Source organism: Rosa rugosa, chromosome 1 (assembly GCF_958449725.1).
Source record: "Rosa rugosa chromosome 1, drRosRugo1.1, whole genome shotgun sequence".
Classification (NCBI taxonomy): domain Eukaryota; kingdom Viridiplantae; phylum Streptophyta; class Magnoliopsida; order Rosales; family Rosaceae; genus Rosa; species Rosa rugosa.
The window spans coordinates 22,859,586-22,884,722 of NC_084820.1; the positions used below are offsets into that span (position 1 = coordinate 22,859,586).

A 25,137-nucleotide genomic window follows, 5' to 3' on the forward strand; every position below is an offset into this window, starting at 1 on the left:
CAAAGTGTCATATTTGAACAAACAAACAGCAGGTAGCGGAAAAGAGAAGCAGAAATCATACACAGATTGATAGGAGATGGATCTTAACGGTGCCGTTAATCCTCAGAATCAACCAGAGTAAGTAGCTCGGTGTTTTTGTCATTGTTGAGTCGATTAGATTTATCTTCTTTCTCGCTAGTCTCTGCTTGTTTTTCGATCATTTCAGATTATACATTACCATGCAATAATGTTAATTCTTTCTCATATATGGCAGCCCAAGGCAAGCGGGTCACAATTTTCGTGGGGCAATATTGCACCATTGTATTTTTTTACCAGTCATGGCCATTTTAGGCTGGCTAGTCCAACTAAAGTACACATCTGCGACTGCATCTCCATTCGTCACCGACTATGTTACCATTCGAATGTTTATAGTCGCTTTCTTGGTTTACTTTGGGTTCTTGACTGTGGAGATATTATTAGCCCATGCTCCCAATTCAGATTTGGGGGAGTTCATCAACAACATTATCTTCTTGTTCGGAACGCTTGCCTCGTTCTTGCTTCTGCTTATCCTCGTTCGAGATTTCGGGTTGTTTGCCCTCATCTTGTGGACGATTTATCTTGTGAGGGATGTTGCAACTAAGAAGTCGTACAGGAATGCAGTTTGTGATGTCTTCAACAAAGTAAAAGAGATGATTAATGGTCACTTGGTGGAGATTAATGGTGTACAATTCCAACCTCCACCACATATCGTTGTACAAATCCAAGATGCGGGAGAACCGAATGTTCTTTGACGAAACAGAAGGGAGGCACTTTAAAAGAGAAGAAAACGGAAGGGAGCGGGCGGATTGTAGTTAGCCAGGGTATTCTGAGTTTGTTGAAGGATGTTGACTGTAGTGTGTCTTGTCAAACTAAGATTAGTTCTATAGTTGTAATAGGAGAGAATTCCCAATTCAAGTCAGAGTAGGAATCCTTGTACTTCAAGAAATTGTACTTTGTAATCCTTATATATAGAGCTCCTATTATCAATGAATAGACACAACAATTTCTCTCTACAATCTTCTCTCGAATTTCTTATTCTAAAACAGAGTTGTATTTTAAGAGACAACTTGTGGCCTTGCTTTTGCTTGTAGAGTTGTAGTTGTATTTTATTGAAATGAAATTTACTTTCAAATATACGAAGGAAGAGAAAGGAAAAAAATCAATCTCTCTATTTTGCTCTTTGTTGTTCTCAATAGAATACCCCGGCCCTGCTACGACTTTACCTTCTCGCTAGCGTTTATTAGACCTGTAAATGGACCGGATTTTGATCCAGACCCGTGGCTATTGGACGGGTTTGGATAGAAATTTTTGATCTGTTGATCCGTCAATGATCCGAATCCGTTAACCCGTTTATTTAACGGATCAAATACGGATTTAGGTCGATCCGATCCGTTAATGATCTGGCCCCTTTTTGTAATAATAAAATATTATTTTTTATTAATATATTATTTAAAAATATATATATAAAATATGAAGAATTTCTAATACAATTTTTTTGCAGAAATCTAAGGGACAGTCTATCACCTAAGATTCGAAGAAGTATTAAGAATTTTGATAATGTAATTCTACTTTTGGTGATACTTTTCAGGTTGTTTTAATATTTTATTAATATCTTATGAGGTATCATGATATAAATTTAATATTACTATTTAAAATTTTAAAATATTTGAAATTATAAACGGGTCGGATTAGCGGATCGGATATCCGTTAATCCAGCGGATACGAATTTGGATCGAGCTATCAATGATCCGCCGGGTTAACGGAGCGGGTTTGGATCGAATTTTTTTTAAGTAAACGGATTTGGATTTAGGTCGATCCGATCCAAATCCGGTCCATTTACAGATCTAGCGTTTATGTTGTGCGAATCCAACATAATTTCAAACGCCAATCTTCCTCATGTCTTCAAAATAAACTTGCCTCCTTTGAGCGCCGAGTTTCATTGGCCGACATGTTTGGTGTCCTAGCTTCTAGATTTTATCAAACTTAGCCCTTGGATCTAGGGGACAAACATTCTAGTATGTGATCGGGGTCATTAGCGGTTCCAATTTTGGGTTTTAGGCTTTCATAGGATCTCGTCCCGGATTTTGGTCCTCCACGAGCCACGAGTCTAGATCTAGAATTTGGGCAAGTCCCATTTTTGTGCTTCATCTTGACCATCTTTCATGCAATTTTTGGCTCGAAAGTTGGATATTCAGGTATGCATTTGTGTTCCTCTTTTAGGATCACTTCTTTTCTAGTGGGTCATTTGTGTTTGCATTCAGGTGTGCTTAAACATTTGTAAGTCTCTTGATTAAGAACACGACTTAGAAGAGAGAAAAGGATAAAAATCAAAACCAAACCAAACTTAAACTGTAAGAAGACCAAAACCAAATCAATAGGGTAGTGTATATGGTGAGAATATTCAGACAGTATTTATTCTTCACGGTTGAGAGAATGTTAACAATAGTAATGCCATGTAATGTTGTCTTTTTCTCAATACGTAAGCGCATTGCCACAAACAATAGCAGCAGATAACAAAATTAGCAATTGATGAGTACGATAGTAACCCATAAATGAGTGTTTTTGAACTGGACATCTAATTGATCAACATTTAGATGATTTTATCAAGATTGAGGTTGGCGCAGAGTCTATCATATCAAGCAGCTCAACATAAGTTACATAACTTAGTAGGTGGTGCACCAAAATCCTGCAAGAAATGTATTGATTGGTCTATTGTTGGGTTCTCAGTTGCAATGACCCCATTTCCTTCGAGATTGTGGGTGATGTAGGACGAGAATGAGCCTGGTTTAGCCGAAAAACTAGAAAAATAAAGAAGCGGCGTGGAATCAAGAAGAGTGATCGGAAAATAGGTAATTCACGCATAATGAAGTTACTAGCCGCTGCAATATTCAAGAAAATTTGGTTTTGGACTTTTCAGGTTTCTTGTGTCCGTTTAAGACGCATGATACCTTTCCAGAATGGGAACGACGAGATCTTCAAGAGTCACTTTAGTGAGCCCTAACGGATTTAGGCCAAAATATGTCGTTTTAATTATCCGATTCGGAATTTAATATTTTTAGGCTAGTTTTACATTTGTTTTAGAATTCTTTTATTTTAGGTGTTTCCTTTTAAATTTGGATTCTTTAGGATTTCTTGTTAGATTATGATTTTAGGTCTTGGATGCCTATATAAGCACCATCATGTTTTGTATTAGGATCAGTTTATCATATCAAATTTATAAAATTTAGAGATTTTTCTCTATTCCTCTAGTGGACTCCAGAACTATATCTTTTAGGGTTTATCGCTTGTAAACCCCGTTACTTCCGACTGCGTCAGTGGGTGGGTGTTAGTCACCCCAAATCGGCTATCACAGAGGAACTAATCTCTCATAATCCTCTATTTAATTTAATAAAAAAAAAAGAAGTTGTTCGTGCACATCGGCAAAAAAAAAAATTAAAAATTAAAAAATTATGTGAATTATCTAAGTTGAGATACATTCACTTTGGTGGTAGCGAATAGCAATAGAGTTATGTTCACCTATTCAATTCATTTATATTCAGTTGTACTTAATTATTTCTGAATTAAATCAAATGGTAGAGAACAACTAGAAAATTGATATAAAAACCATGAGAAACCCTAATCTCTCCCAAGCAGCGGTCCTCTTTGCGCTCACCCTAACGCAACTTGTTTGCGGCGGCAACAAACACAGCGGCTCCGACTGCATCGAACCACCACAAAATCTCTCTCTAGTCCTTCCAGAGGTGGAGGGCACTGTCTCCCTCAATGATAAACCTCCTCACTTCTCCCAATCTTTTGATCGAATAGGTATCGGTGGAGCTCTCTCTCTCAAAGCCCTAAGGCCGAATCCCTTCGAGGGCGGATCCATTCTCAGAGACTCTTCCGTTCCTGGCGAGCATTTGCGTTGTCAAGGCTGGTTGGTTGGGCATAACCTGGTGTTTGGTGTCCTGGTACACGGCGCGGGGAATCGGGTTCTTCCCGTTTGGGGATGTCCATGTTGATGGCGGTGGATGGGATCCGAATCTTTTTAATTGGATCGAAGAATTGGAGGCGATGTGGCTGAGGCTCGCTGTGGTATTCGTGGCGGTGCTGGCCTGTCCCTTGGAATTGGGTTCCATTCACGGGCCACGACACTGGTGGAGTAGTACACAGAGCGATCCCAATTTTCAGAGGTTGGGTCGTTTTCTGCTGACGAGGACGGTAAGGCGTGATGGAGTCGATTTCATTGAGTCCACTTTGACTCTGCTTTGGACTGTTTGGCTTCTGGGTTGGCTATGGTTGAACAGAAGGCAAGAGATTCAGAGCGGCAACAACACGAATCCGATTCGAATATGGGTGTCTATGCTTTTGGGTTGTCTTTGGACCCGAGTTCGAACCATGATGTTGACGGCAGGAGTTCTCTCCTCGTGGTGGCCGTCTGATCGGCCAAAGGCGGCGGCGTCATCATGGTGGTCTCCAGCAGAGAGGTTACTTTTGGGCCTTAAGCTTGTTGGGTCTCCATCTAGGTTGGGTGCCCTAGTCAGGAGGCCGCTATTTCGGCTTGGAACATGGAAGCTAGATTCTGGGCCTGACCTTTTTGGGTCTAGAATGAATGGTGGGTTTTTATACCCACCCTCTAGTTAGTTTTTCTTTTAAACTGGCCTATTACTATGCGTACTGTTTCATAGTTAATAGGCTCGCTTTGAATAAGTGAGCATGAAATGTCAAATGAATGCTCCTGCCATATGTATCAACGTGGTGTCTACTGCATCACAACTTCTTGTCTATCTGTACATGGTAGCGGAATGATATGTAATGGTCATTCTGGCCTTACCGTATTAATGAAATCTATATGATTATTTGTCAAAAAAAAAAAAAAAAAAAAACTAGAAAATTGATATGAGTTTATTTGCCTCATTATTTTGCACCATTGAATTTAGATCAAAAGGTTGAATATAATTGAGTACGTAAAGGAGATATTGGTAGTGAATAAACAAAATTACTAAGTATTGATCGCTCATTACCGATTTGACAATTTCCCATTACATATGCAGCACTCAGAATGCAAACTACAAAGACGATCGAGTTAAAAGCTTTAAAATCTACAGTTTGCTGATGAACTTGAGAACGATGCTTGAGAGGACTTGGCTATGTATCCATTTTTGTTTTCCTCTGTTAGACCATAGAGTGAAATTTGAAGGGACAAGTTAAACAATTTTCGGGTTAATATTAAACTAAATATTATCGTTTTTATTTTGGTAATTATAGACTGATACTGTAAATGTAAAACAGAGTAAAGCACCAGAAGTTCATTTATAAGCAGTCTTCAATATTCAGACCAAAAAAAGAAAATAAAAGAAACAACCCTTAGTCAAAAGTCAAAACTCAAAACAGAGTAAAGCTAGCAAACCACCTGTCGCTTTCTACTCTGTGGTCTAATATTAGCGTAATCTCCTGGTAAAGTTATAATATGCAGTCTCAAAACTAATGTGTTGTATGCAGAGTATGGATGTAGAGTATAAATTAGCCGGACCATTAAAAAAGAGATAAGAGTGCATAGATATGCAGAGTATATCCAAAATCGTCGTCGAAGACGCTTACGTGGTTACTCTGAAAAAATTGGGTTTGCTTTCCAAGCTTGCACCTGTTACTCTGATTGTACAGTTAGGACAAAACTCCTCGTACCTCAACCAAGTTATATATGCAGAGTTTGCCTAGTCGACTTTTGAAACTACCACTATCGTGGGAATAGATTGCAGAGTATTTTGAAAAACAAAAATTGATGACGTACATATGCTTTCATATATATGCAGAGTAAAGAAGTTAAACTTGGAAATGCATTCCCACGCGTTGCATCATGACTTAGAATCATCCATAGCTAAGCTGGACATATAAGTTAATAGTAGTACTCTGCAAACTTGTCTTACTCTGATTTTAGCCGCTGTCCGCTGGTGGGTCATTTTCCTATATATAGACGAGAGCGAAGTGTTATACTGGAACAAAGAAACAGCAGGGAGTGGAAAAGAGAAGGAGAAAACCATAGACAGATCGGAGATGGATCTTAACGATGCGGTTAATCTTCAGTCTCAACCAAAGTAAGTAGAGCTCGCTTTTGTTGATTCGATTAAATTTGTCTTCTTTCTAAGCTAGTTTCTGCTTGTTTTTCAATCATCTAAAATTATACATTCCCATTTCTCTCCATATATAGCAGCATAAGGCAAGAAGGTCACACTTCTCATGGGAAAATTTTGCACCAGTGTATTTTTTTACCAGTCATGAGCATTTTCGGATGGCTACTCCAACTGAAGTACACATCTGCTAGTGCATCTCCATTCGTCACCGACTATTTCACCATGCTGATGTTTATCGTTGCTTTCTTTGTTTACTTTGGGTCCTTGACTGTGAAGCTATTAGCTCATGCTCCCAATTCAGACATGGGAGAGTTCATCAACAACATTAACTTCTTGTTCGGAACTCTGGCCTCTGTTTTGCTACTGCTTATCCTTGTCCGAGCTTTCGGGTTGTTTGCCCTCCTCTTGTGGACGATTTATCTTGTGAGGGAAGTTGCAACTAAGAAGTCGTACAGGAATGCAGTTTGTGATGTCTTCAACAAAGTAAAAGAGATGATTAATGGTCACTTGGTGGAGATTAATGCTGTACAACCCCAATCCAGGCCACATATCGTCGTACAAATCCAAGATGCAGGAGAACCGAATGCTCTTTGACGAAACAGAAGGGAGGCACTTTAAAGAGAAATTTAGAAAAATAGCCTCTTTTAGGACCTTGAATTGAATTATAACCCAACTTTGAAAAATAGTTGAATTCTAACCATTCTACAGTGTTAAAAGACATTAATACCCTATACTTTATAAACTACGCAGAGAGGCAGTTTGTTTCTCTCTCACTTCACTCTCACCAACTGCTCTTCGCGAAACCGCCCCTCACGCATCTCCTATCTCCTCCCCGCAACACAATCCTGTCCCGCTTCACCGGAAATGGGCGAAATCAAGCAGCTCGGCGCCGCCAACGGCGGCAGATTCGACATGAAAATCGGCGCCGCCACCGTCCTTGACGGCGTCCACCTCGGAGACAGCATCGACGTCAACGACACCTGCCTCACCGTCAAGAAATTCGACGATTCTCATTTCACCGTCGGTCTGGCGCCGGAGACGTTGCGGAAGACCTCGCTGGTGGAGCTCGAGCCGGGTTCGCTGGTCAATCTGGAGCGGGCGGTGCTGCCGACGAGCCGGATGGGCGGGCATTTCTTCCAGGGACACGTGGACGGCACCGGCGAGATAGTGTCGATGGTGCCGGAGGAGGATTCATTGTGGATCAAGGTGAAGACGACGAAGGAAATACTCAAGTATGTGGTGCCGAAAGGGTATATAGCTGTGGATGGGACTAGTTTGACTGTGGTGGATGTGTTTGATGATGAAGAGTGCTTCAATTTCATGCTGGTGGCTTATACTCAGCAAAAGGTGGTGATTCCTCATGTCTAATGGGACGAATATTGTATGTGCATTTAAAAACAACTGAACCATTCCATTTCCAAAAACTGATCTTGATCCTTTTCTTACCAAACCCAGATCATTCCCAACTTGTGCTTGAACATCAAGCACGTGCTCTTACCCAGAAACCTTGTTCATCATACCAATTACCCATAACACACTCCAGGTACCCATAAAAGAATCAAATTGCCTTGATTCTTTTCTGAACACTCCAAACCAGACCCATACCAGAATCATATCAATCAATCAAAATTGCAGTCAATCTCTTGCTCACACGAGTTCAATACCCCAGAAAATTAGCCATACCAATACCCTCAACAGAAGAACTTTGTTTCTTTAATTTACCTATGCCATCACCCATAACCAAGGTTTTTGCTCAAAGATTCAGCAGAAGCTCATACCTTAAGATACTAAGAACAAATTTTGTTCGTCATCTAATCAGTACCCGTACCATACTCAAGAAGAAAGTCAAAGTACCTTCTGATTCCGGCGACCCCACCTGCAACTTCGAACCCCTCCGCCGCTCGGATCCTCCTTCGACCCGACTTATCATGATGTTCTTGAGCCGAACAATTGTACGTCGAAGATCAAAAAAATAAGTGGTCGAAAGTGTTCCAAACAAAACCATACGATGAACTTTGGGGTATTAATGTCTTTTAACACTGTAGAATGGTTAGAATTCAACTATTTTTCAAAGTTGGGTTATAAATCAATTCAAGGTCCTAAAAGAGGCTATTTTTCTAAATTTCTCCACTTTAAAAGAGAAGCAGGCAGATTGTAGTTCGCCAAGGGTATTTTGAGTAGTATTTTAATAGAAAAATTGTGGCCTTGCTTTTGCTTGTATTTGTATGTTATTGAAATGACGGGACTTAAATGAGGATTAATTAATGTATCTAATTAGATCAAATTAATGGATGAATAAAATCTTTCAAACATGAACCGCTCATGTTCATAACTGATAAATCACGATTATAAATTTCTTAACGATTTTCAATTTGGTTGAAAAATTGCATAAATGATCTACACATATATATTTAAACATCTAACTGTTGATTTGCAGAAATGTGATTGAAAAGTGAGTCTCACCAAAAAGTCCTCAACTAGTTCTCATTTTAGTGATTCTCATTAAAAAGTGAATATTACCCACGTCTTCTGCACTACCCTAAATTTTGCAGAACCCAGATCTCATCCCAAAATCCCAATTCGGCCGGAGACCCAAGAACTTGCCTTCGCGTCGTTCCCTTCCGCCGCCGACCAAAACATCTCGCTCAAGATGGATTTGTAAAATGGGTCAGGAGATTTGCATCAGGGTTGTGGAATATGGTTAAGAAAGTGGGATTTTCATGTGGGAAGAGCAGATCAGACCAGGGCTAAGAGATGAAATGGGAGTGGAACATGGGTGTGGGATTTGATTGAGAAATGGGAATTTCATCATACATGGAAGAAGATTGGAGAGTGTACATACATGTACATTTACAAGCATAATTAGCTATAATGGGCTACGCTCATTGTACCGCCAGAGGTACTAATTCCCGCCAAAGGAATAACATGCAGATACACAGCCAGGCGGGCTACAGCCTGAGCCTCGGATCACCCCCAGATCATCGCCGACGCGCCGCCACGCGCCGTGCCAAAATGGCATCAGAAGCTCCCAAAGCTGGGGACTGAAGCACATCAGTCCCACATCGAAAACAAGGAGAAGATCAGACTCCTCCTCACCTATAAAAGGTTCTCTCCTTTCTCCTCATTAATTACGCATTTACTACTCATTTATTGTTATGCTGTCTATATGTTTGGACTGACTTAGGCATCGGAGAAGTGAAGACCGCCCAACGCGGTCTCCCTCTGACGCCCTGTCTTTCATTTGACAGCTAGCGAAGTTCACCAAGTCTACAGAGTAGCGGTCCGCCCACCGGACCCGCGTTAAACGAAGGTTTGGCTACCGCCAGACTTTGAGCATTAACATTGGCGCCGTCTGTGGGAACCCTTGAACAAAAGATCATCTCACCACAATCACCATGACTAACGGTAGCGGGGGAAACGCTGAAGAGCAGGCGGACCAGTCCGCTATTCCCCAACCCCCCGACCCAGCGGTAGTCGTTAACCGGGCACTATTCACCACCCCAGCAAACAATCCCGGCGATGAGACAAATCCAAGCAGCAGCCGCCCACCAGGCCAACCCCGGTACCAATGTGCCGGTGCCAGTCATACAGATGCAGGTACCGCTGGACCCACCTGAACTATTGGGGATGGGACCACCGCCCATCCCCAACTAATGTTGGAGCAGGAGGCGGAATCACTGCCGCATACCAACCACTCGGAAGTTAGGGCGAGGACTGAAGGCAATCCGCCTGCGCCAAGGCGCAGACAGGTCCAGCGGAATATCCAGGCTGGTTTCGCCGGCGATGCAACCGCCCAGATATTGGAAAGGATGCAACAACTGGAGCAGAGATTAATCCGGGCGGAGTCGGGCGCCCCAGCGCCAACTCAGAATCCACTTTTCGCTTCCTGACCTGGGCCCTTCACCGCTGCGATTCTACAGACTATCAGACCAACGTATGCAAAAACCCCAAAGATGTCACATTACAGCGGCATGTCTGACCCCTTCGTCCATATGGACACCTTCAAGAAGGTCACCAACAATAAGGGATTTGACGACGCCACCCTGTGCCACTTGTTCAGCGAAACGTTGGATGGTGAGGCAATGAACTGGTTCTTCGAGTGTCCGCCGGGGTCCATTGACTCATTCCATGCACTATCGCACGCCTTCCTCTCTCGGTTCATCTTATTATCCGCCAGACATCACAACACAAGTCAGCTGTTCAGCGTCAAGCAAGGGGCAGACGAATCACTGAAGGCATTCGTCACAAGATGGCGGGCGGCAGCATCTCAGTGCCGCGATCTAGACAAGACAATGGCATCGGCGGCCTTCAAGCAGGGACTCCTCAAGGGGCCATTCCTCTATCACCTCAACTACAATCATCCAAATGCGGCATATGACCACGTCATGAGTAAAGCGGTCATTCACACCCAGGCTGAATTCATCACATATGGAGAAACCCCACCGCCACCAGCAACACCAACAAAGTCAACACAGCCATCCCCCAGTCATCAGGAAACCGCTAACAGGACCCCTTCAGCGCCGCCAACTGATAAGAATAGGGAGTGGCAGCAGGGCCACCACCAGAACAAGCGGCAGAGGGACCAGCACTACAACAAGGGCAACCGCCCAACCCATGGGGATAACCGCAACAAACAGGCGGAGTCCTCTCAGCGATATGCAATGTTTACAGTCCTCACAGCCTCGTACGAGGAAATATACAATCAGTGCAAGGATCAGATCCCACCGCCACCCCCACCAAGATACCCAAAAACGGGAAAACCAAGAAACACTGGCAAGTGGTGCAAATACCACGAGGACAGCGGTCACAATACCAACAGCTGCAATGCTCTCAAAACGGCTATTGTGACCTTGTATCGTGACGGCAAGATGGAGCAGTTCAAAGTACGCCAACCGCCACCTGTGATCGCCAACATTGAGACCTTGGGCCGCATCAACACCATCGACGGCGGTGCTCCAATCACTAGCAAGGAAGCGCTATGCACGCGCTAATCACCCAAAGGAATTCTGCAACATCCGCTACGAGAGATCCACCAAACTCCCAAAGTCAGGTTGGGAACCTATTACCTTCACAGAGGAGGAGGAGCGTGGAGTGCATTTACCCCATGACGACCCATTCTTGGTCGACGCCATTCTTGGCAGATTTTCAGTAGGGAGAATCCTGGTGGATAGCGGGTCCGCTGTCAACGTCATCTTCAGCGGTTGCTACAACCACCTCAAGCGGAACAGGAAATTACTCCAGGATCACGAGCCACTGCTCAGCTTCTCCGGCGACGTCACACAACCGCTGGGCTCCGACTACATGCGGTTGACCATTGGCACTAGTCCATGCATGGCGGAGGTACATACAGAGTTCATAATCGTCGACTGTTTCAGCTCGTATAACGCCATCATTGGACGGCCGGCACTCAACAAGCTCAAGTGCATCATCACCGGATACATGCTTCTCATGAAGTTCCCCACACCCAACGGCACGGGCTGTGTGAGGGGAAGTCAGCAGTTGGCACGAGAATGCTATTCAACGACTATAGCGCGGTCAACGGGCCGCCATGAAATCCTGACGGTGGGTAATCAGGCACCGCCACCAAATATCTTCGAGGATCCTAGAGATAAGGAGAAGAAGTATGTAAAGAAGGAGCCGGTCAACCCGGAAACGTCGTTGAAGGTTGTTTGCATCTCGGACGAGCACCCTGAGCGGACAGTCCGCATAGGCGCCCAACTAGACCCAGAGGTGGCGGCGGAACTCACTCAATTCCTACTTGACAATGCTGCCGTCTTTGCATGGTCATACGCAGACATGCCAGGTATCTCTCCTGAAATCATCACACACAAGTTGACCATCAAACCATCCTTTTATCCCATCAAACAGAAGCGGAGGGCCTTTGATGAGGAAAAGTACCGGGCAATAGGAGAGGAGGTTGCCAAGCTCCAGGGCATTGGGTTCATCCACCAAGTCATCTATCCCCAGTGGATTTCCAACTTGGTCATGGTTAAGAAGCCCAGCGGAAAGTGGCGGATGTGTGTCGACTTCAAAAATCTCAGCAAGGCATGCCCAAAGGATAGTTTCCAGCTACCTCGCATTGATCAACTGGTTGATGCAACCGCCGGGCATGAGCTCCTTAGCATGATGGACGCTTTCTCCGGCTATAATCAGATCAAGATGCATCCCGGCGACCAGGAGTGCACCACCTTCACCACCGACAAGGGCCTCTACTGCTACAATGTGATGCCTTTCGGTCTGAAGAACGCCGGTGCAACTTATCAACGACTGATGAACTCTATGTTTGCGGAACATCTCGGAAAAATAATCGTGGTCTACGTGGACGACATGCTGGTCAAGAGTATAAAGGCCAGCGGACATGTGGCAAACCTCAAGATCATAGTAACCATTCTCCTGGCCTATGGTATGCGCCTCAATCCAGAAAAGTGCTTCTTTGGCGTCACCGCCAGCAAGTTTCTGGGTTACATCGTCAGCGAACGAGGCATCGAAGCTAACCCGGACAAGGTACAAGCCATACTCAACCTGGAGGACCCTGAGTATAAGGTACACGTCCAGTGTCTCCAGGGCAAGTTAACCGCCCTTTCTCGATTCATCTCCAGACTCACGGATAGGTGTGCCCCATTTTTCAAAGTCCTCAAAACAACTCACAAGAAGGTCATCGACTGGAACCCAGAGTGTCAGGCAGCGTTCCAAGGCTTGAAAGAATACCTGGCGGCAGTCCCACTCCTTTTTGTTCCTGTGCAGGGAGAAACACTGTACATATACCTAGCGGTATCAATATCAGCGGTAAGCTGCGCCATTGTCCGGCGTGAGGGCCAGGAGGAACTCCCAGTGTTCTACGCCGGCAGAGGCATGAACGGAGCAGAAACAAGATACCCTCCCTTAGAGCAACTCGCTCTCGCACTCATCGTTGCCGCCAGACGCCTCCGCCAATACTTTCAGGCCCACACAATCCATGTGCTGACCAATCAACCGCTGAGGCAGGTAATGCAGAACCCTGAACACTCGGGGCGCCTCAGCAAGTGGGCCATTGAGTTCAGCGAGTTCGACATTGATTACAAACCAAGAAGCGCCATGAAAGGCCAGGCGGTGGCGGACTTCATTGCTGAACTCACCGAGCGTCAGCTAGAACCCGGCGCGGAGACAGAGCCCGGAACGGAAATGGTAACCGCTGAAGAATCAGCTCCCCTACATTCAGACTGGAACCTGCATGTGGACGGCTCCGCTAGCGCCAAGGCCAGCGGCGCCGGAGTCATCTTAACAGGACCCGAGGGACTGAACGCGGAATACGCGTTGAAATTCAACTTCAAAGCCTCAAACAATATGTCGGAGTATGAAGCACTCATTGCCGGCCTACTCCTCGCCATCGACTCAGGCGCTGACAGCGTCAACATCTTCAGCGACTCTCAACTAGTCGTTAACCAGGTCAACGACAGCTTCCAAGCCAAGGACCAACAGTTAGCGGCATATTTGGGGTACGTCAAGACACTGCTCAAAAAGTTCAAATTTCACACCATCACACAAATCCCCAGGGAAAAGAACGCCAAGGCTGATTCACTGGCGAGACTGGCAACCGCCCAGCCACATCAGAGTCCAGCGGACACAAGAGTGGAGTGCCTTGACAAGCCAAGTATCACAAAGACCCTGGCGGAGATCTTCAGCATTGAAGTCAATCCCAGCTTGATGGACGAGATTATCGAATACAAGCGCAACGGGACATTGCCGGAGGACAAAGTCAAGGCGCGACAGCTCAAGCGGAGAGCAACCCGCTACAACATCCAGAATGGCAAGCTCTACCGCCAGGGGTTCACCCACCCCAACCTCCGCTGTTTAACCCCAGAAGAGGGAAAGGTCGTGCTGGCAAGGATCCACGGCGGAGAATGCGGCAACCACTCGGGCGCCAGATCCTTGGCCAATCGCACAATACGACAAGGCTACTTTTGGCCCACACTCGGTGATGACGCCCGGCGGATATCTAGATCTTGCCACAAATGCCAATAGTTTGCTGATCTCCCACATGCACCGGCAGAGCCGCTGTCAATCATCATCGGCCCATGGGTTCACTCTACGTGGGGCCTCGACTTGATGGGAAAATTCCAAACCGCTAAGGGCCAGTTCAAATATATCATTGTTGCTATCGACTACAACAGCAAGTGGATTGAGGCAGAGCCACTGACGGCAATAACTACCGCCAAGGTAATTCACTTCCTCTGGAAGAACATCTATTGCCGCTATGGTGTCCCACATACAATCATTACAGACAATGGCACACAGTTCAACAATAAAGAACTCATATCCTTCACCGCCAACCTTGGCACCAAGATGAGTTTTGCTTCTGTCGCCCACCCCCAAACCAACGGCCAGGTCGAAGCAGCAAACAAGATAATCAAGAAGCTACTGAAAAAGAAACTCGACAACGCCAAGGGTTTGTGGGCGGAGAAGCTTCCAGAAGTCCTATAGGCCATCAGGACAACTCCAACTTCCGCCACCGGCGAAATCCCTTTTTGTATGATGTTCGGAACAGAGGCTGTCCTACCTATTGAGGTCACTCAACCTACCGCTAGGGTCGAAGGCTACTGCCCAGAGACCAACAGCGACAGCGTCAACCTGGACAAGGACCTCCTAGAAGAAAAACGACACAAGGCCCATTTGCACAACTTGCAAAACAAGCAGCGGGTATCGCGTTTCTACAACGCCAGAGTCAAAGCCCGGAACCTCCAATTGGGGGACTGGGTAATGAAGGAAGTCATTCCACCGCCAACAAAACTCCGCCCAACTTGGGAAGGTCCATACAAAATCGTGGAAGTCGCTAGCCCATGCACTTTCTACTTAATGGGCAAGGATGGCGTCACAACGACCCACCCTTGGAATACCGAACAACTTCGGTATCACTACAAATAGTCATGCAGCTACCCAGGAGCATCTTGACTTAGCTAAATTTTTGTTCAATATTTAGCTAAGGGAAGCTACCCAACGGGTACTACCCCACTTTTGTAAACGCTGATCAATCAGCTATCAATGAAACGAGGAATTATTCAAACCATTGTTCCCAAGTCTAGCACCGAGGGCAACTGGCAACGCCAGCAATCGTCAGCGGACCACGTCCGCTACATGGTGCACTTGGACCAATCTTAATTCCTTTAATGTTTCATTGATTGACAAAAGAAAACTCTAAGTCAAAACCCTAGCGGTACAAGCATATCATGACAAACACCAAAATTCAAAACTTCATTTCATATAAAGGGCTGGGACTCCCCACCCCAAAATGTTCATTACAAAAAAAATATATATTACGCCTCAGCGGCTACACAAAAAAAAAAAAAAAAAGAGGAAATCCCAACATCTGTCAGTGGTTGGCCTCGGCATCTTCACCTTCAGCATGCGGCGGCGGCTGTGCACGGCTTGTTTGGTCAGACCCTCGGGCGGTGGGACTTGGAGTCTCTATGGTACCATCCGCCCGAGTATGAGCTGCCAGGAAACCACCACGGGACACCTCCGACTGGGTAGGAGGAGGAGTCCGCTGGGAGCCATCCGCCGGGCGTGCGCCACTCTCTCCGCTTCCCGAGCGAGCGCCTTCAGGTTGGGCGGGGACCACACCCTTCGCCGGCGGGGCATTCTGAGCTGGCGGCACGTTGGGCTGGGACGCCTTCGCCCAGTCGATAGAGCCCTTCTGTGTCAGCATCTCCACATTGGCTAGGGCCCCAGCCTTCGCCGCCTCAGTCATTGCCTTTTTATAATCCGCCGACTGTTTGAATGCCTCAACTGAGGCGACCGCGGCGCGGCTCCCTTCAGCTTTCAAGCGGGCGACTTCACCCTCTATGTAACGTCCCGAACCTAAATTTACCCGTTTATTAGTCATTTGGACGGTAAACGACAACTACTTTCACTTTTACTGTCGTTTCTGTACTTTTAGTGGCCCTAAAAGTCAACTTTTTGTTCGGATTAGAATTTGAGAAAAGTTTCTTCACAAAAGTTGTAGAGGATGTTAAACCGAGCGCGTGCATATGTGGTTCGTAAAAATCGGAGCTCATATGCGAAAGTTATAGGCGAAAAAGGAAAAGTACTGTTCATAGTAAGTTTCTATAAAAAGGGAAAAATCACTGTGGTAAGTTTCCAATTTTGGAAACTTACCGGGCTCTCTCTCTCTCTTCTCCCCTGATCCCTTCTCCTCCGGTTCGGGGTTTTTTTTTCGAATTTCCGGCATAACTTCCGATTCCGGCCACCTGACGGCGTGCCACCGGTCATTCTGGGACCGCCTCTCCCTTCCCTACACGCTGGTACCTTGGGCTTTCGACGATTTGGCCGAAAAACCTCGATTCGAAGCAAAAACTCCTCCGGGTGCGATTTCGGTTTTTCCGGTGATTCCGCCGTTTCCGGCCGTCTCCGACCACCAAACTTGGATCGAAGGGAGCGCCTTGAGCCAGCGAACGTTTCCCCTAAGGCCTCTTGCTCCGATTTGCATCGTGGAGGTCGAATCGACGAAGAACATCCTAGGGTCCGAAGCTTGATTTCTGGGTTTTCTTCATCGGTTTAATCCGAGCTCTTAAAGGTAAAATTGGAACTTGTTGCAGTTGAGAAATTTGTTGGGTTTGTTGTTTTGCAGCTACTGTCAATTTTTGGTGGCCATCGGAGGTGGTGGCCGCCGGCACGTGGGCCCCACGCGCCGCCACTGTGGGTGGCGCGTGGAGGCGAGTAGGGTATTGATTTAATTCCAATTTTTAGTCCATTAAATTGCATAATTGTTGTGGAGCTTGTATGTGAAGTTTGGTGAATTTTGGAGGAGTTTGGAATTGTTTGTGAATTTTCAAAGTGTGGAGTTTCGGTTGTTGATTTGTGGGAATCCGACCTTCGGATTTCCCTTATTCCGTCATGGAATACCTTAATCGACGGATTGATATAAATGGTGAAGTTTGGCTTGAATTCGAAAGGAGTTGGAGTTGCTAGCTTACGTGGGGTTTTCGGGATTCAATATAGAATCGTATTGTTTTATCGAATTGTTGTTTACGGAATACAATTGTGTACAGGACGAGATACTGACTCATCGCTCGACGAGGATCCTTACCCTTGGATACCACGCTAGCCGTATACTGTGAGTGGACTTTTGTTTTCTAAATAATGATGCATGCAATTGTTTTTCCGAAATAAGTATTTATTTAATTAATGATCATATTATTATAATTCGCTTTCGGGAAATTGATATTGATTTATCTTGATTTTGATTTGGGAAATGGATTAGCGATTTAAATTAATGTTTTAAGTTATCGAGCATATTAATTGGATTTGAGTATTCATTACTTTATCGATTGTAATTCGAATTAAAATTTGTTATGCTCAATTTTGAATTTGTGATTTATATTGATTTTCGATGAAGTATTTTCCGAGGTGAATTCCGGAATTAAATATTGTTTTCATTCGTCCGTTTTTGAGTTTCCCAAAGGATCTTTGAAATTGGGATTTTCGTTGGGATTCATGAATTTACTTTAACCTCGCATATTGGTTTATGAACTCAAGAGTGTTTTGGCGTGCGGGGTCACGTCATTGAAATATTATTTTTCTTCTTGTGAAATATTGGGGAAGCCCTTTTGTTTTCGATTTTCGTGGTTTTAACCCACCATACCTGGGTCGCTATATTATATTGCTAGCTAGCCTATTAGTACTCCTCCCCACTTACTATGTGTTTGTGGGTGAGTAGAGCAGAGCATGAGATGCTCAAGAGTGTGGGACACTCCGACCCGAGCCTGGGAGGCTCCCTTTTATTCGTATGGTGAAAACGCTTTCCCCATACTCTTTATCTTTGACTAGCGGGGCTAGTCCGGTTTTCCCTTATACCAGCGGGGCTGGCTTGGTTTTACGAGATGCTTGTTTTTAAAGTTAATTGTCTTTACTCTTGTTGCGTGCATCGGTTTTTAATGAAATAAACGTGGTAAAGTATAAACTCTTTTTATTTTGCAATTACTTATTTTTGTCCACTCACGCTAACGTTTTTATATACTTTTCCCCTGGGCCCTTCGTTTTCAAATGCCCAGTCTGCAGAGTAGCTGGTTCGGCATAGTAGGATTCGGGGCATAGCATCTGCTGCTATTGTTTTCATTGTAGGTTAACTGTTGAACCTACCTGTATTGTTATTTTCTTCTTCCTCTTTTAGATTGCTCTGATAACCTGTGGGGGATAAATAATGTAAAGGTTGGAAGTTACTTTGGTGTAATGAAGAATATGTTATTTTCGGATTTCAGTTACTTATTGTGAAGTTGTTGGGTTTTGGGGAGCAGGGTGGCTCTAGGAGATTATGGATGATTTGTTAGAAGTGTGATTGTAATTCTACAGGTTTTGGGTAGTCCATTTTAGGGGTGACTCTGCCGAATTTTGGTAGAGTTATTCCTAAGGTGGGCCCCACAGGGCCACCTCGGATTTCAGGGTGAAATTCAGGGCAGGTCCTGTCACTCTAGCTTCTTCACCTCGGCTAGCCTGGCGGCGGACTCCCGCTACAGGATATCAATCTTCTTATCCTTAGCGGCCACCCGTTTCTGCAGCAGGGACATGTCTTGCTCCAGCTTGGAGACATGTTCATTCCGCTCCAAGTCCCGCTTGATGGCCACCGCCAGCTTCCCGGGGGCGTCTGCGGCGTCACAGTCCGCCTTTGTCAGGCGCCGTTCCACCTCCGCCAGCCTGTCCCTTGCCTCAGCCAGCTCTCTCTGAAGACCCTGGACCTCCTCCCTGAGCTCCCGCTTAACCCGGGGCTGCTTCGACGCCGCCAGGAACATTGCGTGGAGCCCAACCGACAGGTGACCAAAGGCCGAGCTAAAGGGCGACTAGTCAATGGCCGTTGGGCTCGAGATCCCCGCTAGGCCGCCAAACCCCAGCCGCTAGCAGAGGTGGTAGATAAATTCCCGCTCACCATCGGTCATGAACTCCGCGTACGCGGCGAACGAGTCCAGGTCACTCGCCGGCGTCTCTCTCTCCTCGACCACGGGAGCCTTGAGCGGAGCTTGTCGAGCCCTCTTCTGCTGGCGGGCCCCAATGGTCTCCATGTCGTCCCCCTCTTCCTCATCAGGGGAGTCATTCTGCCGGCGCTTTCGCTGGAGCACCCTTGTGTTCCCAGCGGCAGGCCTCGATCCCCTCGCCGGCGGCTCCTCCCTTGCAACGGTAACGGTCTCCGCTGGCGGCACCGTCTTCTCCTTATGAGAGCCGCGCCTGTTGGCAGGCACCCTCTCTTTCTGCGGCGCGGCGGTAGCAGATCCCTTCTTCCCGCCATCCACATTGGCCCCTGCCTGAACGACCGGCAGGCCGTCACCACCAAGGTGGGAGTGGTGCGGCATAGGTAGCACCACTGGAACCTCGGACGGGCTCAGCGCCAGTGTTTCGGGGTTCACGACCGTCTGCTGGGCCGCCAGCCCGGAGGCATACATGGTCTCCAGGAAGTTGTCGATCTATGCGCAGTCCATAGCCTTATCGAAAGCGTCGCGGCTCGCTTTGTTACCTGGCGGAGTTTCTAAAAAAAAAAAAAAAAAAAAACAAAACAAAACAAACCAGTCAGCCTGAGGCACTCTGATCGAAAGTACAATGTGGCGGAGATTTCTTACCAACGACGCGAGTCAGTCGTTGATCGACCAACAACTCCCAACCGGTAAGAAGGCGAAAATCCAACAAGTTGCGATTCCGCCAGCAGCCTCTGATGCGTGCCACGCGACACTCTTCTTCACGCGTCAGGTTATAGCGCAAGCCCGCTGCACAAACACAGTAATCGTTAGTAGAAACACAAGTCCATGCATAACAGAAACCGCCAGCTATGTTCAGCGGAGACCGGTAAGCAACCTCGGATATGTTGAAACTCCGACTTAATCCTAAACGTCGGCTCCCCCTCGTTGGACCCAGCTTGGTATTCCCACCCCGCCGTGGCAACACAGAAGCTCCCCCGCCAGTAGGACATGGAATCCCTTAGATTCTCGATCAGCTTAGGTGCTCCCTGGCGGCGGCTCAAGTTCACCTGCCCTCTGCAACCTTGGCGCTTCACGTACACCAGCTCATAGAAATGAAGCACTTCCGCCACAGTAGGTCCCTCACAACCGGACAACCGCCATAGTGAGTTCAGCGCCAGCATTAACCGCCACATATTGGGACAAATTTGCCCAAAAGCAAGGCCAAATTTGCACACCAAGATTTGCAGATTTGGCACCAGCGGGAGTGTCACTCCTTGGCGAAATATCGCTTCATGCACGGCGGCAAACCTCTCCGGCAGAATCGATGCCTTCTCGTCCACCGTCGGCGGATGCAGCTTCACCGAACCTGGCAACCGGAACATCCGCTTCACCCGATTGACGGCGGCAACATTTATCCGCCCTCCTGCCTCGTCAACAGGGGTGCCGTCTTGGATGACCCACGCTGACTCAGCATCCTCCCCCGCCGTCTCTCCCCCGCCAGCGAAGCCACTGGCAGCACTGTTACTTGCCAACCGCTCGTCAAGCCTATTTTTGGCAGCGACGGCCTCCCCTGCCCTAGAACTCTCTGGACGCGAGGCACGACCCATAGCTACTTCCCAAGGTATGGTTTGTAGCGGTTCTGGCAGTGAGGTTCCTGCATGGGCAGATGGACGCAACGAGTCAATAAATATTCTATCCGCCACGCTGAACGACACGTCAGACCCGGAATCCTCACTGCTCGAAATCTCTACGACGTTAGCCATCCCAAACCTTAAAACCCAAATCAGTTAGCTCAAACAAAGATCTAGCTTATGCCTATATCAGTTATAGCCAAGAACATCAAGAACAGTTTACCCAGAAAATACCAAAACAAGAGCAAGCACACTCAACCCAGATTCGACCATCTAGCAAATCCCTAAACACCAACCCTCTGCCAAACACCGTAACCCACCCCCAAATCTCACTTCACACCCTAAGGGCACACCGGAGAAGAACAGATAGCACCCCAAAACCAGAAACAACAAAACCCAGAAACCAACAGATCCAATGAAACAGGGAAAAGAATCAAAATACCAACCTTAGTGGCGAAAACTCCGGTGTGATGGTGAGCAATGGTATTCAGTGGGGAAAATCTTCGTTTTTCTGGGAACGATATCTCCAAACTCCAGCAGCCTCTTTCTTCAGTCTCGGACGAGCAGAGCGTGAAGACGACGAGTAAGAGTTTGAAGCCTTAGCAAAGTGTCAAATCTCGCTGAGTTCCCCCCCTTTTATGTCAACATCAACGAATTCTAGACCGTCCACTGAAAAACGACATCGCACACTAGCCGTACACATGTCCCACGTCTCCACTTACTCTCCGGATTAACCGAGGCGTCGCCTGCGTTACGGAATCCATAATTACTCGCATTAATGACGAGAAGACGACCAGACTTAGAAGACAAGCCTCCAGACGCTAACCCTCTACGAGTCGGCCACGTGTCGACCACCATCAGACGAAGCGTCTAATGGAAGTAACCACTTGGGAAGAAATCACTAACCGTCCGAAGTCTCCGCTGAGCGAAACCCCGCCAGCAGCACTTCTCCCTTGTCACCTTCCAAGTGACGAAGTCTCCGCTGAGCGAAACCCCGCCAGCGGAACTTCTCCCTTGTCACCTTCCAAGTGACGAAGTCTCCGCTGAGCGAAACCCCGCCAGCGGAACTTCTCCTTTGTCACCTTCCAAGTGACGAAGTCTCCGCTGAGCGAAACCCCGCCAGCAGAACTTCTCCCTTGTCATCCTGCAAGCGGGGCGTCTTCCGCTACACACCTCTAGCGGAACCCCTTTTCATCTTGTAAGCTGCGTATTTTGTTCAGCGCAATATCGCTCAATAAAATACCGCCAGGCACGTCTACTGGACGCTGCTTCCTGCTACAGTCAGCAGGGGGATATCCGCCAGCGGTGAATCCCGAGGCCACGCCTCACTCTGACAACGACCGCCACGTGGCGTTACGGTCAGACCGTCCCTATGGGACACGGGGACTTGTCAACAGTCTACGACGGCCCTGATCAGGCACGTTGACCCCCGTCACTTGGGTACTAAAGATTGGGCTCGCTACCCAACACCCTCTGCTCCGTGCAGCTCCCCCTCAACAAACAATTTGCCGACCATCCGGAGGTCTATCTTCGCCGGGGAGTGGGGGACTCCCTGGGGGGCCTAGCAGGGGCCCACCCGAAAGGGTATAAGGCATTTGCTCAGTAAATCCATGGTTGACAACGCACTGACGCTAATTATGCTGTTGCAAGTCTAGCGGAAGATAACGCTTCAAACCGCTGAACAACTCCCCAACCAAGATTGCCCTCCTTGACTGGGGACTTGGGGGACTTGTACATACATGTACATTTACAAGCATAATTAGCTATAATGGGCTACGCTCATTGTACCGCCAGAGGTACTAATTCCCGCCAAAGGAATAACATGCAGATACACAGCCAGGCGGGCTACAGCCTGAGCCTCGGATCACCCCCAGATCACCGCCGACGCGCCGCCACGCGCCGTGCCAAAATGGCATCAGAAGCTCCCAAAGCTGGGGACTGAAGCACATCAGTCCCACATCGAAAACAAGGAGAAGATCAGACTCCTCCTCACCTATAAAAGGTTCTCTCCTCTCTCCTCATTAATTACGCATTTACTACTCATTTATTGTTATGCTGTCTATATGTTTGGACTGACTTAGGCATCGGAGAAGTGAAGACCGCCCAACGCGGTCTCCCTCTGACGCCCTGTCTTTCATTTGACAGCTAGCGAAGTTCACCAAGTCTACAGAGTAGCGGTCCGCCCACCGGACCCGCATTAAACGAAGGTTTGGCTACCGCCAGACTTTAAGCATTAACAGAGAGGTAGGTAAGTGGTGCTAGAGGGTATATGGGGTTTAGACCTGGAAGAGATATAAAGCAGCCGTTGAGGAGCAGAACCAGGAGACCAACCCCATGATGAAATCTAGGGGGAGGGGAGGGAGGAGCTTAAGAGCTTTGAAAGTTTGGTTTGGGGTCTGGGAGAGCTGCAAATGCGGTGATGATGTACGGGATGAGATAATACACTTACACAGTAGAATTACTGCCGAATTGGAATTTTGGGATGAGAACTAGGTTTTGCAAAATTTAAGGAACCGAGTGCGATTAATTAAATATAAAACAATAAATTTTAATCCAAATTATCCATATATATGTCAACCCTTGAATTGAATTTTAAAAAAGAGTCCTTGACCCAAAGCACCAAAAATTGGCCAAAATTATCTCACTTACCCCAACAACAGATTTTTATTCTCACTTACCCAATTTCAAGTAAAATGACAATGTGGCCCTCGGCTTAATTAAAAAACTACATCCATGCCATTGATCTCTCTCTCTCTTCTCTCTCATCCATCTCCGATCAGACTCTCTCTCTTCTCTCTCATCCCTCTCCGATCAGACACACACACACATACCACACTCTCTCTCTCTCTCCGACACCACCAACCAACGCAGCTGAGATGACCGGCTCGACGGTCTCCTGTTTCACAATCATGGCGTGAATCCTTCCGCAGCTGGCCTCGCTTCCGTTTCCTGAGCGAAGAATCGACGCCGGAAATCGCACCTGCCAAGGCGCCGAGTGAAGGCTTCGGCGCAGCGCGGATTTTGTACTGCACGGTTGCTGTGATTTGGAGGGGGATGGAGGGGATTGGGCCCGGCCATTGGAGGGGATTGGATCTGGTACTGGTGCTGGTCCCATGAACTAAGGGTTTTCGATGGAGGTGATGCAACACTTGCAAATTGAGGTTGCTAAGGTCGGCCATGACGTCCTCCATCTTCGTTGCCAATTGAGGTCCCCGGTTCTGCACACTCTCTCTCCGATCTATACTGTTTTATTTGAGATTCGATATCGGGTCGTAGCTTAGATTCGATTCGATGGTTGTGAGAAATGTTGTTAGTTCGAATGCAATAATTACCGGGTATATGATGTTGGGGAGTACTTGATCGGAATCCATGGTTATCTAGTTAAGCGGTTATGTACAAGTATTAAGGCTTTGTTTGGCCTAATAGATCGAGAGAAGAAGATTGGGAAGATTGAGGGGTGCCCAAATCAAATTCTTGCTTCTTCTTCTTCTTTTTTTATGTTTTTTTTTTTGCGGTAAATTGGTTCAGAAGCTCAAAATGAAAGAAAAATGGAAGAAAAAAAAAAAAAAGTTCTATTGGGGCAATAGAGGCCGGTTAAAGATCTATTGGGGGGTAATAGACGTTTTGAATTGATGTAATCTTTTTTTTTTTTATGTAATCAAAGTGTTATTTGTCTAAATTTAGGGATATTAGTTCTCATTCTGGCGACTGAAAGTCCTATTGAGGGGCAATAGACGTCTATTGAGGGGCAATAGACGTCTATTGGGGGGCAATAGACGTCTATAAAGGGGAAATAGACGTCTATTGGGGAGCAATAGAGGCCTATTGCCCCCGAATGGCAATAGATGTCTATTGGGGGCAATAAACCTTTCCGGTAAGGTTTTCAGAAAAGTCCAGTGGGCGGCGGCCGGTGACCGGATTCCGGTGACGGCGCTCCGGCGAAGTTCCCTATGATTTCTCTCTCTTCCATTTTTTCTCTCTCTCTCTCTAAGTAACAAAGGTGAGGGTAAAATGGTATTAAAAAAAAATTAAAAAAAATCTTAATGGGGTATTAGGGAAGACCTCCTTAGAGTGTTTTGGGTAAGAGAAAATTAAAAAAACTTAATGGGGTAAGTGGGAAAAAAAATCTCTAGAAATGGGGTAAATGGACAAAAACCCTTTAAAAAATCGTCTGCGTCCCTGAAGTACTCAAATTTGCCAAATTATCCATTTAGGCAGATTTAGTCAGCGTCCCAATGATGTAAATTAGTTTGCTAAAGCTTGGATAGGTTTCACTGGTTTTTCTTGCCGGATTTTGTATGTAAGCTTTGTAAGCTATGGCCAATTGACTGTTGATTATTGAATAACAATCAGCCTCTATTCAAAAAAAAAAAAAAAAATTACTATGTATTTGATCGCTCATTACCTATTTGACAATTTCCCATTACATATGTAGCACTCGTAGTGCAAAGTTAGGGCTGCCAC

General features: G+C 46.5%; 2 protein-coding genes across 2 annotated transcripts; both read left to right on the forward strand.

Annotated features, from left to right (window-relative positions):
- Window positions 1-1,008, forward strand: LOC133740782 (uncharacterized). Its single transcript, XM_062168727.1, has 2 exons — window positions 1-117; window positions 254-1,008. Exons 1-2 carry the CDS (start codon window positions 77-79, stop codon window positions 768-770), a joined length of 558 nt encoding a protein of 185 aa, XP_062024711.1. The 5' UTR covers window positions 1-76; the 3' UTR covers window positions 771-1,008.
- A 5,849-nt stretch (window positions 1,009-6,857) lies between these two features.
- Window positions 6,858-7,507, forward strand: LOC133725196 (riboflavin synthase-like). Its single transcript, XM_062152385.1, has one exon. It carries the CDS (start codon window positions 6,990-6,992, stop codon window positions 7,491-7,493), a length of 504 nt encoding a protein of 167 aa, XP_062008369.1. The 5' UTR covers window positions 6,858-6,989; the 3' UTR covers window positions 7,494-7,507.
- Window positions 7,508-25,137: the final 17,630 nt, after the last annotated feature.

Excerpts from the sequence above, each read along its gene's own strand:
- LOC133740782 (XM_062168727.1), top strand. The coding sequence starts at position 77 with ATGGATCTTAACGGTGCCGTTAATCCTCAGAATCAACCAGA. Across the intron at positions 118-253 it reads AATCCTCAGAATCAACCAGA|CCCAAGGCAAGCGGGTCACA; the intron begins GTAAGTAGCTCG and ends CATATATGGCAG.
- LOC133725196 (XM_062152385.1), top strand. The coding sequence starts at position 6,990 with ATGGGCGAAATCAAGCAGCTCGGCGCCGCCAACGGCGGCAGATTCGAC.